This window comes from Heterodontus francisci, chromosome 6, assembly GCF_036365525.1.
Source record: "Heterodontus francisci isolate sHetFra1 chromosome 6, sHetFra1.hap1, whole genome shotgun sequence".
Taxonomy (NCBI): domain Eukaryota; kingdom Metazoa; phylum Chordata; class Chondrichthyes; order Heterodontiformes; family Heterodontidae; genus Heterodontus; species Heterodontus francisci.
Window position 1 is genome coordinate 64,184,937 of NC_090376.1, and position 20,391 is coordinate 64,205,327.

A 20,391-nucleotide genomic window follows, 5' to 3' on the forward strand; every position below is an offset into this window, starting at 1 on the left:
CTTATTAATAAATTTAGACAGCGTCAGTGTGGTTTTACGAAAGGCAAGCTATGTTTGACAAATTTATTAGTTTTTCGAGGATGTAATAGCAGGATGGCTAAAGGGGAACCAGTAGATGCAGTATACTTGGATTTCCAAAAGGCATTTAATAAGATGTCACACAAAAGGTTAATACGCAACATAAGGGCTCATGGGGATAGGGGTAAAATATTAACATGGATGGAGGATTGGCTAACACAAGAAGCAGGGAATAGGGCTAAATGGGGCATTTTCAAGTAGTATCTTGTGGAGTGCCGCAAGGATCAGTGCTCGGGCCTCAGCTATTTACAATCTATATTAATGATTTTGATGAAGCGATCAAGAATAATATATCCAAGCTTACTACAAAGCTAAGTGGGGATATGCTGCAAAGAGAAATAGGCAGGTTAAATGAATGGACGACAACATGGCAGATGGAGTATGATAATGTGGGAAAGTGTGAGGGTATTCACTTTGTTAGTAAGAATAGAAAAGCAGAATATTTTTAAAAGGTATGAAACTTTTAAACGTTCATGTTCTGAGAGACTTGGGTGTACTCGTACAAGAAACACAAAATTAGCCAGCAATTAGAAAAGCAAATGGCATGTTGGCCTTTATTGCTCGGGGATTGGAATCGAAGAACAAGGAAATCTTACTAAAATTGCGTGGGGCTTTGGTGAGACCATATGTGGAGTACTGTCTGCAATTTTGGCCTCCATAATCTAAGGAAGGATATACTTGCCTTGGAGACAGGACAGCGAAGGTTCACTAGATTGATACCTGGGATGAGGGGGTTGTCCTTTTGTGAGCGGCTGAGTAAATTGGGTCTGTACTCTGGAGTTTAGAAGAATGAGGGGTGATCTCATTGACATATGCAAGATTCTGAAGGGGTTTTACAAGTTTTGACACCGAGGTTGTTTCTCCTCTCTGGGAATCTAGAACATAGGGGCAGGTCAGGATAAGGGGTCAATTATTTAGGACGGAGATGAGAAATTTCTTCGCAGTGGGTTGTGAATCTTTGGAATTCTCTACCCAAGAGGGTTGTGAGTTTTATCCAAGGCTGGGATAGATAGATTTCGATCGCTCAGGAATCGAGGGATATGGGGAGCAGGTGGGAAAGTGGAGTTAAGCCAGAAGATCAGCCATGGTTGTGTTGAATGGCGGATTAGGCTCAAGGGGATGTATGGTCTACTCCTATTCCTTATGTTCTTAAACGATTTTGGATTTTTTATGATTAGATTGATGTCATACAATGCAGCAATAAAATGACTGCATTACATTTGGTCAAATGTCGAAGTAGGTTGATGGCAGTGTTGAATATCCTATTTGCTGGTCGAAAATATGTTTTTAAAAAAAAATTGAATATTTGAAGTATTCACTTTATTTTTATCAAATTTATGTAAGTGAGAAATCTTTCTTGTCAAGCACAGCATGGCAAAATGGTCCATTTGGCACTAAACTTTAATTTCAAATGTTAAATAACTATACATTAAGGTACGACACATTTTAAGACTGTGATAAACTCCTGACATTGTGACATTGATCACAAGTCGTGGGAGTCAGTTGCCAGCATTCGCCAGAGCTGGCGGGCAGCCATAAAGACAGGGCTAAATTGTGGCGAGTCGAAGAGACTTAGTAGTTGGCAGGAAAAAAGACAGAGGCGCAAGGGGAGAGCCAACTGTGCAACAGCCCCAACAAACAAATTTCTCTGCAGCACCTGTGGAAGAGCCTGTCACTCCAGAATTGGCCTTTATAGCCACTCCAGGCGCTGCTTCACAAACCACTGACCACCTCCAGGCGCGTATCCATTGTCTCTCGAGATAAGGAGGCCCAAAAGAAAAGAGATAAACTCCTGCAATGGTTCAATCTCCTCTTTCATAGAATTAACTGATCTCAGCCATTGTGGCAGAAGGGATGCTGCAGTTGACATAGAGCCCAGAATTAGGGCTGGGAAAATCTTCCAGGAACCTCTTAAAATACACATTCATAGAAACAGGCAAAGACCAGCTGAAGTTTGGCTATGATCCCTCTCACTGTCAAGCAGCCTGCCAACTTACTGTCAAAGCTCAACATGACATTTAATACCTGACTGCTTAGATAGCCATCACCTATGGAACTGTACTCTAGCAAAAACCTAATGGCTACAGAAAAGGTGGAGAGGGGAAAATTGACAAGGGGAATCAAAAATTATAGCACATTTAGATTCTTGACCATTTTCATACTATTGTCATGTTTAATCTTGATCTGTAAAGTTAACTGTTTCAAAGCAAATGAAAATCTGTAGTGACCTCCTGTATTAGTCATAAAATCTCAGTACAGAATGTGGTCATTTGGCCCATCATACATGTGCCAGCTCTTTGACACAACTATCCAATTAGTCCCACTATGCCCATTCCTTCCCAATATCCTGTAAATTTACTTGTAAAATTGGAGTTGGGCAAAAATTATTAAATGTCTTCCTGAATATAAAAAGTAAAGCCAGTCGTAATCAACAATGTTCTCTGCATTTTATTTGATTTGGCAATTATTAGAATAAAAGAATGGGCTTTATTTTTTCACAGGATTAGCAAAGCGGGTTGGTGCACGCCTCCTATTAGCTTCCACCTCTGAGGTGTATGGAGGTAAGATCCAATTTATAGTTGCTGTTTTGCTCTGTCTTCATAAAAAGGTATAGATTACTACAGTTATGTAAAATGTGTGTTTAATTCTGCAATATCAGGCTTTTGTCCTTCAAGTAATGCCATCCTCAGTGGTTGAATCATGGTGTTGTTCGGTATTATCAGAATACCATGTTATGCAGTCATGGATAAACTCATCCAATTATATTTTAATCTTGAAGGAGAATTCAATTATTTTGAATTGTCTGCTAATCGTAAATATTAAAGAAAGATACCTGTACACTTGGTGTCTCTCAATGCCCTCATTTTACCCTGTTTTGTGCATTTGGATTGTTAGTCAGAGGAGGTCTGCAAGTGGAGATTTTCAATCGAACTTTGCACCTCCCCATGATATGGATGGAGATGGCGAATTATGGGTAGAAGTTTCCATTCATGTCAAGTACTGGAACTAACGTGGCCATCTTATGCATTTGGTGTCCTTTTTCATGTTTTTCTGCCGTTTGCTGCTTCAATTTCCTCTCTTGTGAGAGGCACTTTTGTCCAAAACTAGGCTGTGTTTTTGGTCTGTTCCAAAGATTTATTTTGCTGCAAAAATATTAAGTTTCCTGGAACCTCTGCTCAAAGATACCCTGCAGAACCATAGAAATCTTTGGGAATACTGTGGACTTTTAAGAGTTTACAGAAAAGTATTAGATTGCAGAGGTAAAGAAGGCTGGGAAAAGAAAAATGTCAAACTTGAAATTTTAAATGTGTGATCATTCTCCATAATTTACATATTAAAATTCGGGATGAGTAAATATCGCAGGCAGCAAATCCCTCAAGTACGCCTTGTGCCTACTCGGCACCAGGATTGTACAGACTGTTTGTTTGCCCAGTGGACTGTACTGCTGACAATGGAGCCTCTTGATTCTAGTTCAGCTACATTAGAGACAGAAAAGCAACCTAATCTTTCCAGGCAAGTACGCAAACAGGCACACTCCAGACTTCACTTCTTAGACGTTCAGAATAACTTTTCTCCTTAAACAATTGTTGATTTAATTTGGGAGTAATGGCATTGTTTTTGGTCTTTTTTGTTTTCTTTCACTTAGTTAGATACAATTATTTTTCCAATTTAGACTTATTTTGCAGTTTGCTTTTTCCCTGCCCCCTCCCCATCTCATTATCACCTCTTTCCCACTATCTGGAGTAGAACTCTTAATTTGCACTCTCTAAACAGCTATGGTGGGCATTCCCTTGGAAATTTCTCTTACCATTTGGGAAGTCGAAGAAAAGGAGGTATTCTAAAAGAATGTGCTAAAGCTGGCCACTTACCTCTGAGGCAATGTGCCCCAAGCCATTGTTGCCCAAGCAAATGTCTATAGATTCTGCCAGTTACTTGGCATATCTGAGATTATCTGCCGCCTCTTGTCAAAGATGCATTCTCAGACCTATGCTCAGACCTATTGCAACCAAAGTGGGAGGAGTGCACTTTTTTTCCTAGCTCCACTTCTGCACAGGTCACAACGTATATTTAAATGTTTACCCAGTTACCAATACAGTCCATCATAGACTCTATTTCTATCCCAGAATAAAATACACCAGCCAGATTTCTTCAATAAACAACAAAATTCTGTTTATTATAAAACAAGACATAATCAGTAATGACGCAAAGCATTAATGCACAGTGAAATATTAAAGTTCCCTTTTTTTTTGCCTTAGCCTCTCTCAAATACACACACGCATGCATACACCAGTTAACTTTAAAAACAAAGATTTTTTCTTTCGAGGTCTGTTACAAAAAAAAAAGACAACAAAGAATACTTTGGCCAAATATTTGCTACTTCTTGAAGAAAAAAGAAAGGATATGGAAAGATGTAAGTTGTCCCCTTTTGGTTTGGCGTCCCAAATATGCATAGACTGCTGTCTCTGGGATCTTCCGAGAGTAGTTCTTTTCTGGCGACGTTGCGTATCAGTTTGGCAGGCTTTCCAGAAGAAATGCGGCAACAGGGGTTTCTGGTAGGCTTTTCAGGAGGCATGCAGCATCAATTTCTCTATTTCTTACACTCACTTCAAAGAGCTTCTCAAAGAGATGAAAAAAGGCTGAGCTGGGGCTTTGTCTTTGGCAGGTTGATTGTTAAATTCCTTTCAGAACACTGTCCAAATCCCAACTGACTGTCCAAAGTGAAACCAAAAATAACATCTCAAAGGTCAAGCCTCTTGACCCCTATAAATCTCGACCTGTCACTTCTCTGTAAACATGTCCCCTTAGTCCAAAATGCTGCTGCTGGGTATTTATCTGACGATGGAGTGACTTCCAGTAAGGGTTGTTTACAAACCAAGTCCCCTCAGTGTCCTTTCAATGACGCCAGTGGAAAGAAAATACATGGAATCATCTTCAGTTTTCCCAAATTCTGAGTCGTAGCACTATCTTTTGCAGTCTGACCTGCAAACTTCACTTGGTCTGGGACTTCTCTTCCAGTGGCTGTGAAAGTCACTATTGCCTTGAGTTTCTGAGCAACTATCATTCAAGCAGTCAATTTGCTGTGCACCACTACAAACATCTGAAGCCTTGTTTACCAGACCAAATTATTCAACTTTTCCAAATGCTTTCTGCCAACACTTTGGACTCTGTTTAGGATGTCTTGATTTCCAAGAGGGCAGGAAATTGTCAATGGAGCTGTGAAGCTTTACAGTCATCTTTCATTCATGGAATAATTTTTATTAAAAAGGGATTCCATTCAGTCAACATACAAATTGTATTTGATAGCCTGCATCATATTGTGCAGATGGATGCCAGATAGCTGAGAGTTGTCTCAAAGTATTAATTCTGTGCTAGTCTGTGTTGTCAGCATTATTTAATATAAAATTGACGAGATGGATAGGTCCTTTGGAAAAATGACACCATCTTGAGATGTGGCTCGTCTGCCAATATAAAACTGATTAACTTCAACTTGCATCAAGAGTGAGGCCTACGCATTAAAGATTAAAATACTTCCGGTTAATGGCAAACAAAAATAGATTCTGTTGCTTGGACAGATCTGAATGTGTCCTTCTATACACTTCCTCCCAAAAGTCTTCAAAATGTTATTGGTGTGTTAACTGCTGCATAATTTACTTGTGAGAAGAGTCATCATGCAGCAAGTGAAGAGGAAGGTCAGGTTGTCGCTGAGGAAAACAGTAACAATGAATCAGAGCTGCAGCCAGGAAGATGAATCTGGGAATTTAATTAAATGGCAAGTTTACCCCTGCAGAAGCATCGCAGCACAGTGGCATCGTGGTAATGTCACTAGTCACCAGTGGCTCAGGCTAATGCCCTGGGGACACTGGTTCGAATCCCACGACAGCACCTGGTGGAATTTAAATTCAATTAATTAATAAATTCAATTTAATTGATTAACAAATCTGGAATTGAAAGCTAGCCTCAGTAATGGTGCCATGAGACTATCATTGATTGTCGTAAAAACCCATCTGGTTCACTAATGACCTTTGGGGAAGGAAATCTGCTGGCCTTACCTGGTCTGGCCTTCGTGACTCCAGACCCACGGCAATGTGATTGACTCTTAACTGCCCTCTGAAATGGCCTAGCAAGCCACTCAGTTCAAGGGCAATTGGGGATGGGCAACAAATGCTGGCCTGCCAGTGATGCCCACATCCCATAAAAGAATTAAAAAATTCCTAATGAACTGACCCTAAGCTGACTCTCTAAGACTCAGCTCAGCCATAATCAATATGCCACAGTCATCAGTGCTTATGCCCAACCCTTGACTCCGATGAAGATGTTAAGGAAAAGTTCTATTCTGACTTGAAGTCCTCACTGCCATCCCAAAAGAAGAAACGATCATCCTTTTGGGGGACTTCATCTCCAGGGTTGGCTGTGACTCTGATGTCTGGAGAGGAACCATTGGGAAAAATGGAGTAGGAAAAGCCAATGCAAATTGTGTCCTGCAGCTACTCCGCATAGCCTTATTATAAACAAGCACCCTCTTTCACCAGAAGGACAAATACAAAACCACATGGAGGCATCCTAGATCAAAGCACTGGCACCTCTGGATTATGTCATTGTTCGAGTCAAAGATCTGAATGATGTCTGTATCACTTGATCCATGCGGGGAACTGATGCCTGCTGGACAGATCATTGACTTTTTCGATTGGTAATGAGCATCCACCTAGCACCAAGACATCGCAAGATCCAAAAGTCCAAAAGGACGAAGGTCAGTGTCTCAGCCCTAAAACAGCCCGCCCGAAGAGAGAAATTCCAAGTACAGCTCACAACCACTCTGGAAAATTTTCATGCATCCAATTCAATTTAAGAACAGTGGGAACAAATAAAGTCAGCTGTACTGGACTCCTATGTCCAGACCATTGGTTTCGAGCATCGTCATCACCAGGTCTAGTTCGACGAAAACAATGCTGAAACATGTAACCTCGTGGAACAAAGGCGAGCAGCCTTCATTGCCTGGCAGAAAAACCCAAGGTCGCAAGTCAGAAAGGCAGCATTCCAACAGCTCAAGGCTGACACCAAAACAAATTGGAAGATAAAGGACAAGTGGTGGAAAGAGAGAACCTGAGAGATCCAACAATATGCTGACCATCATGACGTGAAGCTTTTTGAAGCCACCAGGGCCGTCTATAGACCAAAATCCCCTTCGCTCACAGGATGGTGTCTCTCTGAAGAAAGACAATGCCGACCCCACACCCCCCCCCCCCCCCCCCCATCAACGCTAGAAAAAACATTTTTCAACAACCCCTTAACTGTGAATCCACAGTGGCAGTTGATGCTCTCCAGACTATCACCCAGTACCCTGTGGCAGAATTCATGGATGAACCACCATCGATGGGAGACCTGCAACAAGCAAATAGATGATAAACAACACAGCCTGCGACCCCGATGCTATTCCAGCTGAGGTTTTCTAAACTGGTGGGCTTTTGCTCCCATCAACACCAGGATCTCTTTGCATTTATTGACCTGACCAAAGCATTTAACTGAGTAAATCATGAGGCTGTGTTAATTGTACTCCAAAGATTTGGATGTCCAAGAAACTAAACCACAATCCTGCAATTGCTCCAGATTGATATGATTGCAATTGTCTTGAGTGGGAGATCTGAAACGGACACCTTCAAAATCTGGACCGGGGTCAAGTAAGACTGTGTGATAGCCCTCATACTATTTATGATCTACCTGACAGTGGCTATTCACCTGAAAGATCAGCTGCTCTCTGATGTGAGTATTAAATACCACCTAGATGGGAAAACTCTTTTAACCTCAGTTACCTCCATGCCAAAACTAAACTGACGACCATAGACATACGTGATCCGCAGTTTGCGGATGGCTGCAGTGTCATTGCCCACTCTACACCAAATTTGTAAGCCACTCTTAATCTCTTCAATTCTACATACAAGAGACTGTACCTCCATGCCAAAACAAAACTCATATCAACCCACACCTGGTCAGCCAAATATTCCACCTCCCATATATGTTGAAGAAACAACTTTGGAATATGTTGAGCACTTCCCATACCTCGGCAGCCACCTCTCTCAAAAGGCCACCATTGGCTAGGAGATCCAACACCGGATCAGCTGTGTCATCTCGGCCTTCTGCCAACTATGGCAGCGAGTATTTGACAGCAATGACTTCTGCAAGTCAACAAAAGTCCTAGTGTACAGAGCAGTTGTCACCACATTCCTGTACTGCAGTGCGACCTGGACTCTATCAGCGACATATAAGAGTGCTAGAGAAATTCCATCAGCAATGCCTCCGCTACATCCTCCAGATTCAATGGGAGGACTGTCAAACAAGCGCTGGTGTCCTCCTTGAAGCCAGCTCCACAAGCATTCAGGCAAAACTCCTACAAAAACAACCTTGATAGACTAAACACTGTGTCCGGATGGCTGAAAACCGACTTGCTCCGCCAGGTCCTGTTTTCTCAACACTCATGGCCAGCGTTCCAGGGGAAGACAAAGAACAAATATCAAAGACACTTTGAAGCTGTCTTGTAGCACGGAAGCATTGACATTGATGAATGGTGACAACTTGTCCATCAAGCTGCATCGTGCTTTGAGTCCAAATACCTTAATGATGTGGCAGAGCGGCGGCAAAGAAAGAAGGAAAAGGAAGCAAATTCTGCACTCCGGATCCCACTATTTCATGGGACGTCCTGCCACACGTGCCCAAAGACCTGCAGGTCGAGAATCTGCCTGTTCAGTCACCTGCAGAGCTATGACAGAAGCTGTCGACGTTGAGTAGAAGTCATCCTCAAGTCGAGGGACAGCCAACGATGATGCCCACCATTATTCTTCGTGACCTCATCTACCTTCCAATCATCTGCAGAAATAAAGCCATTGTTTTTAGTCCCTGCTCCAAACTCCATTCCCCAGCTACCGACTCCATCCCCCTCCCTGGCGGCAGTCTAAGATTAAGCCAGTCTGTTTGCAACTTGGTGTCATATCTGACCCAGGGATGAGCTTCGGACCTCATTTGTGCCATCACTCAGACTGCCTATTTCCACCTCCGTAACATGGCCCGACTTTGCCCCCCACCTCCGCCCCCCCCATTTCAACTCATCTGCTGCTGAAACTCTCATGCCTTTGTTACTTCTAGACTTGACTATTCCAAAGTATTCCTGCCTGGTCTTCCACATTCTACTCTCCGTAAACTTGAGGTCATCCAAAACTCTGCTGCTTGTGTCTTAATCCGCATCAAGTCCGTTCCCTTATTGCCTCTGTGCTCACTGACCTACATTGGCTCCCAGTCAAGTGATGTCTTGATTTTAAAATTCTCATCCTTGTTTTCAAATCCCTCCGTGGCTCGGCCCTTCCTATCTCTGTAATCTCCTCCAGCCCCACAACCCTCCAAGATATCTGTGCTCCTGTAACTCTGGCCTCTTGTGCATCCCTGATTTTAATCGCTCCATCTTTGGCCACACCTTCAGTTGCCTAGGCCCCAAGCTCTAATGCCCTCCCTACACCCCTCTGCACCTCCACTCCACTTTTTTCCTTTAAGACACTCCTTGAAACCAACTTCATCTGACCGAATATCTCCTTTCGTGGCTCAGTGCCATACTTTTGTTTTATAATGCTCCTGCAAAATGCATTGGGACATTTCATAACATTAAAATTGCTATAGAAATATGCTTGTTTTTGAAATCTGCCCTCGTAAAAATGAATTCTCAGAGCAAAATAGAAATATGGATTAATTTATTTCCCAAACAGTGTTTATCAATTAGTGCATTTTCCTTGGTGCTCGCTTTTTATGGCTGTTTTGCCTAAACTAGAGCTCCTTGTGGATGCTAATTCTAATGAAAGAAGGTAATAGGATAGAATAATGATGGATGTTATTGGTCTTTGGCACAGAGAGAGACTTTTATCTCTCTGGATCAGCAGGTGGCATGCAACTGCTGCCATCACAGTTGATTCTGCGATGGCTGTTGGGATTTATCGTCATTCTGGCTCGGCATGAGTCAATACTTTGCTTACCTTCACTCCTATTCTGTGCTTCACTTAATGCGCTGTTAAAGTTTAAACTGAATTCCCCCAAGAGTTGCGGGTGCCTCCTGCATCTGGAGTGAATGCCAGTGGGTTGTAATGTGAAAGGTTGGGCTACCGCTGGCTCCTTCAGAACACTATAGTAAGGGAAAATGAGTGAATATTATAGCAGAATCCGCATAACTCTAACAAATGTGACTTTTCACTGATAAATGTGGTTTATCATGACATTATAGTCCATGCTAAGTTAGTGAATTACAAAGTGCCTGTGTGTAGAAGACAGTTAGAATATGCTGTTACGACAGGTGAGAAAGGTGTCCAGGGGTCTCTTTCAGCCTTCACCTGATCTTATTGTAACAGGATTTAATTCTAAACAGTGTTTTGAGCTCCCCCTTGTGAATCCTTGTTCACCACTTTCCAATTAGAAGGCAAAGAAATGAGCATATAACTGGCTTTCTTAGGTTTAAAGAAGAAAAGTGAAATTTATTAAACCTTAAACTTAAACTCTAATTCGGTTAACGCCTACGGATACATGCCGTGCCCCACGCTAGCATGCATATGCGATATGCACATGCAAATAGAGACAGAGAAGAGCAGAAGAAAAAATGGAGAGGTTTGTGGCAATATAAGAAGAGTTTCTTGTTACTGTGCTTTGAGCTCACTGTAGTCGTTTTTTAGGTAGTTCTTGCTTTTCGTTGGGGCCCAGTATTATTCTTAAACCTTGTTCATTGTAGGAGACTTTTCTGTCTCGCGTTTCGTATGTCTTCAATGGTTTCTGAAGCTGGTGAGAGCGAGATGAAAGCAAACAGGAGAGAGATGTTCTTAGTCCAGGAGCAAAGAGCTTTCTGAGTTCAAATTCTCTGTAGCAAGATCAAATTAAAAAAAAACTCCAGCCAGTTAGTCATGTGACTAAACTGGTCTGACCACATCGGTTTGTGTATTCGGCCATCTTAGTAGTTAACCTGGAATGCTAGCCTCTCCACCTACAACGTCTGGTAATCAAAAGTCCATTGTGGATTAAATTGGAGCAGGGGGTGGCCCCTTTGTCCTTTCCAAGTACTGTCTGTTACTATGCAAATGTCTCTCCAGTCAGGGACTTGGCAACCCCTTGAATAGGCCGCCTTTTCTTCCCAGCAACAATTTTAAAATTTAATGTCCATGTGGCAAAATATCTGTACCCCATTCTTGGCAGGTGGGGGCCTGCATGACAACGCACAGTACTCTTCTACATGACCCTTGCTGATTGACTGCACATTCTTATTGCACTATTTCAAGGTCATTTCTTTGAACTTACTTAAGGGCTTCAGGTCGAATGGACTACCTGTCGTTGCTTGGATACATGCCTGTGCTGTTTCCTAAGTCAGATGGAAAGTTACTATGGTCCTTATTGCCAAACAGAAGCTTGCTCAACTTCCTTGATAGTGCCTGGGTCATTCACAAGAGCATAGGTCCAGGAGAGAGCTTTCTGTTCGGTATATGTGTGAACTTAACCTCAATTGTTATAAAGTTTTCTGGTTATTATGCTATTTTTAAATTAAAAGGCTACTTTTTTTAAAATTTAAAGATCCAGAAGTTCATCCACAACGTGAAGATTACTGGGGTCATGTAAATCCAATTGGTCCGAGAGCCTGCTATGATGAGGGCAAAAGAGTAGCTGAAACTATGTGTTATGCCTACATGAAGCAGGTTAGTGCATACCTCAGATATACATTTAGCTGACCAGCAAACTAGGTTGTAATGTACTTGTTAAATTTTGAACTCTGGGCATTACATTTTAAGAATTTATTTTTAAACAAATAAGTATAAAGCACTTCGTGAGTGATTTGATAATGAGAGTTCTTATTTTGTATGATTGTAGATCTTAACCCTTATTTAACAGTTAGGTATCCTGGTGCTAGGTATTCACTCTGACAAAGAACAAAGAACAGTACAGCACAGGAACAGGCCATTCGGCCCTCCAAGCCTGCGCCGATCTTGATGCCTGCCTAAACTAACACCTTCTGCACTTCCGGGGCCTATATCCTTCTATTCCCTTCCTATTCCCTTCCTATTCCTATATTTGTCAAGATGTCTCTTAAATGTCGCTATCGTATCTGCTTCCATCACCTCCCCTGGCAGCAAGTTCCAGGCACTCACCACCCTCTGTGTAAAAAAAAAACAAAAAAAAAACTTGCCTCGCACATCCCCTCTAAACTTTGCCCCTCGCACCTTAAACCTATGTCCCCTAGTAACTGACTCTTCCACCCTGGGAAAAAACTTCTGACTATCCACTCTGTCCATGCCGCTCATAACTTTGTAAACCTCTATCATGTCGCTCCTCCACCTTCGTCGTTCCAGTGAAAACAATCCGAGTTTTTTCGACCTCTCCTCCTAGCTAATGCCCTCCAGACCAGGCAACATCCTGGTAAACCTCCTCTGTACCCTCCCCAAAGCCTCCACGTCCTTCTGGTAGTGTGGCGACCAGAATTGCACGCAATATTCTAAGTGTGGCCTAACTAAGGTTCTGTACAGCTGCAACATGATTTGCCAATTTTTATACTCTATGCCCCGACCGATGAAGGCAAGCATGCTGTATGCCTTCTTGACTACCTTATCCACCTGCGTTGCCACTTTCAGTGACCTGTGGACCTGTACGCCCAGATCCCTCTGCCTGTCAATACTCCTAAGGGTTCTGCCATTTACTGTATACCTCCCACCTGTATTAGACCTTCCAAAATGCATTACCTCACATTTGTCTGGATTAAACTCCATCTGCCATTTCTCCGCCCAAGTCTCCAACTGATCTATATCCTGCTGTATCCTTTGACAATCCTCATCATTATCCGCAGCTCCACCAACCTTTGTGTTGTCTGCAAACTTACTAATCCGACCAGCTACATTTTCCTCAATCGTTTATATATACTACAAAGAGCAAAGGTCCCAGCACTGATCCCTGCGGAACACCACTAGTCACATCCCTCCATTCAGACAAACACCCATCCACTGATACCCTCTGTCTTCTATGACCGAGCCAGTTCTGTATCCGTCTTGCCAGCTCACCTCTGATCCCGTGTGACTTCACCTTTTGTACCAGTCTGCCATGCGGGACCTTGTCAAAGGCTTTACTAAAGTCCATATAGATAATTCAGAAGGCTCTGTGCTATTTTAACTTATGTTTTTAATGGCATTTTGATGGAGTTTAAGTTTAGAACCCTGAAGATTAATTTTGGAAAGCATTTGTAAAAATTCTTGTTCATATTGCTTTCTCTGCTACACAATTTTCAAAAACCATCATTGAAGATAATTTCACCTTCACACTGAAGTTCATAGAACTTTGGCAGTGCAAATGCCACTGGCATTTAAAGATATTAGACTAATAATCTAACTACGTTCATATAACACCAGTGATTCCAGGCATATACATCTTTAGATGGTTGCTAATGTGAATGGGCTAGTGTGCAGTTTTAAGCATTGAAGTCTTGTTACTCCCCATTTCCACGAAAGAGAACTCCTTCAACCATGCCGTTTTACATTTTTAGGAGGGAAAAATTTCTTTTGCTTCAGAAATCTCAATCGCTTTGTTACTGCTGGTTGAGGGAGAGGATTTGAATAATTTTAACTAACACTAGATTAGTATTTTGTCCCTAGGTGTAACTCTGGGTATTGGAAATTGGAATACACAGCCTTCAGAGCACTTAAGACTGTCTAAATATTTCACAGAATTTAGCCCCTTTAGTTAAAGTCGTAATGTATCCTTCAACTGTGTCATGACTCATTCAGTTTTTTTTCTGGCATTTCACATTATTTTTTACATTTGATTTGCAATGTGACTTTCCTTGCAGCAGTTGTGCTTGGTTATTTGGTGTCTAGTTTATGAACTCATCCATAAATTAACTGATAGTTGATCCAAACAAGCTACTGTAGATTTAATGAATTTTGCTCAATCTATATGGTGTGCTTTAATCTTATTTCCTTGATAATATGTTGACTTTTAAAGCACATGATCTTCTACATCTGCTTGTTGCAGGAAGGAGTAGAAGTTCGAGTTGCAAGAATATTCAATACATTTGGTCCTCGAATGCATATGAATGATGGCAGAGTAGTGAGTAACTTCATTCTGCAGGCTCTCCAGGGAGAAGGTCTGACAGTGAGTACAATTTGTCAATATTTTTAAACTGCATATTTCAAAATATGAAATATGTATTGAGCTTTATGCTTGCAATTTGGAGTGTTATCTGAACGCATTATTGAATTACTGTCGTTCTTTTCCAGGTGTCTGTTATCTTTCATAGTACAAAGGTGTATAGAAGGTACTAGGTTTCTGCTCCATTTGTATCTTAGTTCAGATTAGAACTGAGCAATTTTTCATCTGACAGTAACCTGGTTTTACAGCTCTTGCCAAATCTAAAGTACTGACCACTTCTAAAAATATGAACTGTTTATTGCCAATATGGCACTGTGTAAACTAATAGAAATAGACATGCGTGTTTAATGTCAGCATTAGTGGTAATTGAGTCTTTTTAGGGAAATCGGAACCATTCAGGGCACAATGCTAAGGAGTATTTTGCAAGATCTGGAGATTTTAGAATGAACTTTTTTCAAATTTTTGTTTTAGTGAATGGAATGATATTTGGGCTATCCTATTAACAAAGTAATCGCTAAAGTCCATTTTCCAACTTTAAAAAAATCCTTCATATAAACAATACATTTTGCTGAACTGCCACAATAACATGTTGAATAATCCATTTTGCTGAAGTTCTGCCCACTTAAAAATAAACACCCCTTTCTCCCACTTGCTGTTTAGGTGGCCACCTCTCTTTTTCAGCCCTCTGTCTCCTGCACCTTCCAACAAGGGAAGTTAAATTTGATTCTGTGGGCATAGGTGCCAACTCACGTGCAGCATTGGGGGCGCAGGACTGAGGCACCATCAGACCTGGCGGGTAAGTGTCATTGGCAACTTTCCCCACCCCCTTTCTGTTTCTGTGGTTTGCCCAGCATGGTGCTGAGGTCAGTTTCACAGCACTGATAGCCCCCAGGGTACTGGGCTAGAACAAGACAAAAACTGTGCACATGGTTAACTCAAACCCAAACCTGTTGTGTATATTGAGCAAATATATCCCCGCAGCTGAGGCCAAGTCTGTCAGCAGTGGCACAATGCTGAGGCAAGAGCAAGTCACACACATGTTAAACTACCTGCTAAAGGACTAATAAATGCTCCGATCACATACTCCTTCAGTTTTTAGCAGCTGTTGTGGAAATGCCAATGGAGAAGTAAATGTTTGTATTTGCTAGTCTTCTGTTAATGACAATTCAGTTGGCTGGACAGTGGAAAAAAACTAGAATGCCATCTCAAATTGTTCTGGCAGTTTTAATCAGGTCATTGTGTTGGTGTGTTGTACCCTCAAAGTTATCATTGGAGGAGCATTTTTTATTGATTCTTGGAATGTGGGTGTCACTGGCAAGGCTGGCATTTATTGCTTCCCAGATTCCTTAAGTTGGCATTTATTTTATTCTCAGGATATAGGCAACTCTTGTGAGACTACTTTTATTACCCTATTATCATTTCCCTGAAAATCCACAAAATACTTGAACTACTGAAGTCCTTAAGGTAGTCGTTCTCCCATGATAGTGTTAGTTGGGGCATTCCAGGATATTGACCAGTGAGCCTTTATTGCACTGCCTCTAAGGCAAATATATTCTTCCTTAGGTACGAAGACCGAAACTACTCAATACTCCAGATATGGTCTCACTAAAGCCCTGTACAATTGCAGCAAGACTTCCTCACTCTTGTACTCCAACCCCCTTGCAATGAAGGCCAACATACCATTTGCCTTCCTAATTGCTTGCTGTCCCTGTTTCATGTACAGGGACACCCAAATCCATCTGCACACCAACATTTAATAGTTTCTCGCCATTTAAAAATATTCTGTTTTTCTATTCTTCCTACTAAAGTGAATAGCCTCAAGTTTCCCCACATTATACTCCATCTGCTACCTCCTTGCCCACTCACTTAACCTATCTATATCCCTTTTGCAGACACTTTTTGCCCTCCTCTCAACTTGCTTTCCCACCTAGCTTGAATATGTTAAACTCGGTTGCTTCATCTAAGTCGTTAATGTAAATTGTAAATAGCTGAGGCCCCAGCACTAATCCTTGCAGCACCCCACTAGTAACAGTCTGCCAACCTGAAATTGACCCTTTTTTTTTGTCCTTCATACCTCCAACCCAATCTTGTGCAACAACTTTTCATGTGACATCTTATCAAATGCCTTTTGAAAATCCAAACAATCACTTGTTCCCCCTTTATCTAGCTGCTAGTTACATCCTCAAAATACTAAGAAATTTGTTAAACACTATTTCCCTTTCTTAAAACCATGTTGACTCCACCTAATCATATTATGAATTTCTAAGTGCTAATTACCACTTTTTAAGGGATTCCAGCATTTTTTTGATGACTGAAGTCAGGCTAGTAGGCCTGTAGTTCCTTGTTTTCTCTTTCCCTTCTCTATTAAAGAGCAGTTTTAGATTTGCTACCTTCCAATCCACTGGAACCATTCCAGAATCGAGGGAATTTTGGAAGATCACAACCAGTGCATTCACTATCTCTGCAGCCGCCTCTTTTAGAACCCTTGGATGTTAGCCACCGGATCCAGGGGATTTGCAGCTTTTAGTCCCATTCATTTCTCCAGTACGTTTTCTTTACCAATATTAATTACTCTTAAGTTCTTCTCTCTCATTAGACCCTTGGTTCCTCACTGTTTCTGGTATGGTTTTTGTGTATTCAACTATGGAGACGGCACAAAATATTTGTTCAATATCTTTGCCATTTCCTCATTCCCATTATAATGTATCCTCTTAGCCTCTAAGAGACCCATGTTTACTTTTGCTACTCTCTTCCTTTTTACATACTTACAGAAGCGCCTACAATCTGTTTTCGTGTTTCTTGCTAGTTTGTGTTCATTCTATTTTCTGTCTCTTCATATGTGTTTTGGCCATTCTTTGCTGGTTTCTAAAAGTCTCCCAATCCTCAGGCTTACTATTTTTGGCAACATTATCAGCCTCTCTTAATCTAATACTATCCTTAACCTCTTCAGTAAGCATGATGGATCATTTTTCCTATGGAGATTTTACTTCTCAACAATGTACATTTGTTGAGAATTATGAAATATTTCACTTAAAGTTAGCCATTGCTTATCTATTGTCATAACTTTTAATCTAATTTCCCAATCTAACTTAGCCAACCTGCCCCTCACACCTATGTAATTGGCTTTCTTTAAGTTTAATACTCTAGTTTCATACCTAAGTTGAATTCAATGCGAAATTCTTCATATTATGATCACTCTTCCCCAGCAGATCCCTTTCTATGAGATTACTTATTAATCCTGTTTCAGTAATCAAGCTGTGATCTAAAATAGCCTCTTAACACAGAAACATAAAAAGATTTATGACACATTGTCTCAGTGCCAGCTGAAAAAGTATCCAGCCTAATTCCTTCTAGCTCTTGGTCCATAACCCTGTCGATTATGGCACCTCAAATGCCTATCCGTGTTTTTTCAAATGTGATGAGGGTTTCTGCCTCTACTACTCTTTCAGGCAGTCAGTTCCAGATCTCCACCATCCTCTGGTGAAAAATTACTCCTCAGTTCCCCTCTAATCCTCCTACCAAGTACTTTAAATCGTCTCAACATAATATTGTAGAAAAACGTCTTGAACACATTCCATGAATGCCAATTTGTTTTATCCAGTCTATAAAAAGATTAAAGTCCCCTACGATCATTGCATTGAATTTGTTACAAGCTCCTCTAATTTCTTAATTAATATTCTACCCAACAGTATAACTACTGTGAGGGTATCTGTTAGCTCCCACCAGTGTTTTCTGCACCTTGTTTCTTATCTCTGCCCATACTGATTCTACTTCTTAATCTTCCTCATTGTAATCTTTATGTCCTCTTTTATTATCAGGCCAATCCCCCACCCTTTTCTATTTTCTGTTTTTTCAAAAATGTCAAGTACCTTGGGATATTTAGTTCCCAACCTTGGTCACCATGCTTCCATGTCTCTGTAATGGCTATTTTGCTACAAATACTTTGTGTATTCAGGTAAAGGACATATAATTTTAACTTTTTACAATTTTTCCCTGACTTGACCTCTCGTTGCACTATTACCACTAAACTCGATCACTTCCTGTCACACACTACTTATCTTTACTTAAATCGCTCCAGTGCTGTGCGGCATTGAATCTTTTCTTTAGGTTTATAAATGTTCTGAACCTCCCCACCAAACCCCTGCCCCCTGCCCCCACTTTTGGTTTAAAGCCCTATCTGTAGCCCTAGTTATTTGATTAGCCTGGTCCCAGCCTGGTTTAAGTGGAGTCTGTCCCAGTGGCAGAGCACCTTTCCCCAGAACAGTTGCCAGTGCTCCCTGAGTCAAAACCCTGTCTTCCACACCACTGTTTTTGAGCTACGCATTCAACTGTCTGATCTGTTTAATCCCATGCTAATTTGTTTGTGGTTCAGGTAGTAATCCAGAGGTTATCATTTTTTGAAGGTTCTGCTTTTAATTTGGACCCTAGTTCTTCAAACTCCCTCAGCAAGCTGTCATTCCTCATTCTACCTATATCGTTGGGTTCCTATGTGGGCCATGACAACTGGTTCTTCACCTCCTACTCCAAGTTCTTCTCCAGCCACAAGGAGATGACATAACTCTGACACCGGGTCGGCAACACAACCTTCGGAACTCCTTGTTGCGACTGCAGAGACTATTATCTATCCCTGGTTATGCTGTTCCCTACCATTACCATATTCCTTTTCAGTTCCTGTATTTAAATGGCCTCCTGTATCACAGTGTGTGGTAGTTTGCTCATCCAGCCTTCAGACTTTTCCCTCATCCACACAGGCGGCGAGAACCTCATACCTATTGGATAATGGCAAGGGCTGTGGCTTCTCCAGCACTGCACATGGGGTCCCCTTACCTTCCTGACTCGCAGTCACACCCGCCTGTACCATTTCCTAACCTAAGGGGTGTGTCTGCCTCCTGGATCAAAGTGTCCAGGTAACTCCCCTTTCCTTGATGACCCACAATGTCTGCACCTCAGACTCCAGCTCTACTACTCTAAGATGAAATTCCTTGAGATGCAGGCACTTACTGCGGATGTAATTGTCTGGAATAGCAATACTGTCCATAAGCTCCAAGCTCCCACATGCTACAGCTGCAACACACCACCTGCACTGCTGTCCGTATATAAACTTGCTATATTTATTTAAAGTTTATGCATGTAATTAACATAGCTTATTTTTTAACTAATTAGTTTAGTTTTAGTTTAGAGATACAGCACTGAAACAGGCCCTTCGGCCCACCGAGTCTGTGCCGACCATCAACCAACCATTTATATTAATCCTACACTAATCCCATATTCCTATCACATCCCCACCTGTCCCGATATTTCCCTACCACCTAACTATACTAGGGACAATTTATAATGGCCAATTTACCTACCAACCTGCAAGTCTTTTGGCTTGTGGGAGGAAACCTACAAATTACTTGATCCTATTTAAAATATAGTTAGATTAAATTAAATGTTTGCCTGTAACAAGGCCATAAGTGTTGGAGGCAGAAGGCTCCAAATTCCCAACTTTTGCACTGTGTTTACAATGCACTCTGTTTTGAACCACTCTCAGTACCTTCCATTGCCAAAAAAAAGTTTAAGGACATGATTATATAATTTTTTTATTCATTCACCGGATGTGTGCATCACTGGCAAGGCCAGCAGTTATTGCCCATCCCTAATTGTCCTTGAGAACATGGTGATGAGCCATCTCCTTGAGCCACTGTTGTCCGTGCAGTGAAGGTACTCCTGCAGCACTGTTAGGAGGGAGTTTCAGGATTTTGATCCAGTGCTGATGAAGGAATGGCGCTATGTTTCCAAGTCTGGATGGCATGAGACTTGGAGGGAACTTGCAGGTGGTGGTGTTCCCATGCACCTGTTGCCTTTTCCTTCTAGGTGGTAGAGGGTGCTGATTTTGGAGGTACTATCGAAGAAGGCTAGGTGAGTTGTTGCAGTGAATCCTGTAGATGATGCACGTTGCAGCCACAGTGCACCGTTGGTGGAGGGCGTGAATGTTTAAGGTGGTGCTTTGTGCTGGATGGTGTCAAGATTTGAGTGTTATTGAAGCTGCACTCATCCAGGTAAGCGGAGAGTATCCCATCACTCTTGATTTGCAGCTTGTAGATGGTAGAAAGACTTTGGGGAGTTAGGAGGTGAGTCATCACCACAAAATACCCAGCTTCTGACCTGCTCTTGTAGCCACGGTAATTA

The 20,391-nt window shown here is 41.6% G+C and overlaps 1 protein-coding gene across 2 annotated transcripts in view; it reads left to right on the forward strand.

The window, feature by feature from the left end:
* The window catches only part of uxs1 (UDP-glucuronate decarboxylase 1), a 115,084-nt gene that overhangs the window by 44,612 nt on the left and 50,081 nt on the right, over positions 1-20,391 (forward strand). For both annotated transcript variants that reach the window (XM_068033805.1, XM_068033806.1), the window contains exons 8-10: positions 2,580-2,639; positions 11,662-11,783; positions 14,104-14,223. In XM_068033805.1, the coding sequence (XP_067889906.1) occupies positions 2,580-2,639; positions 11,662-11,783; positions 14,104-14,223 (302 nt within the window). The remainder of the gene's footprint in view (positions 1-2,579; positions 2,640-11,661; positions 11,784-14,103; positions 14,224-20,391) is intronic.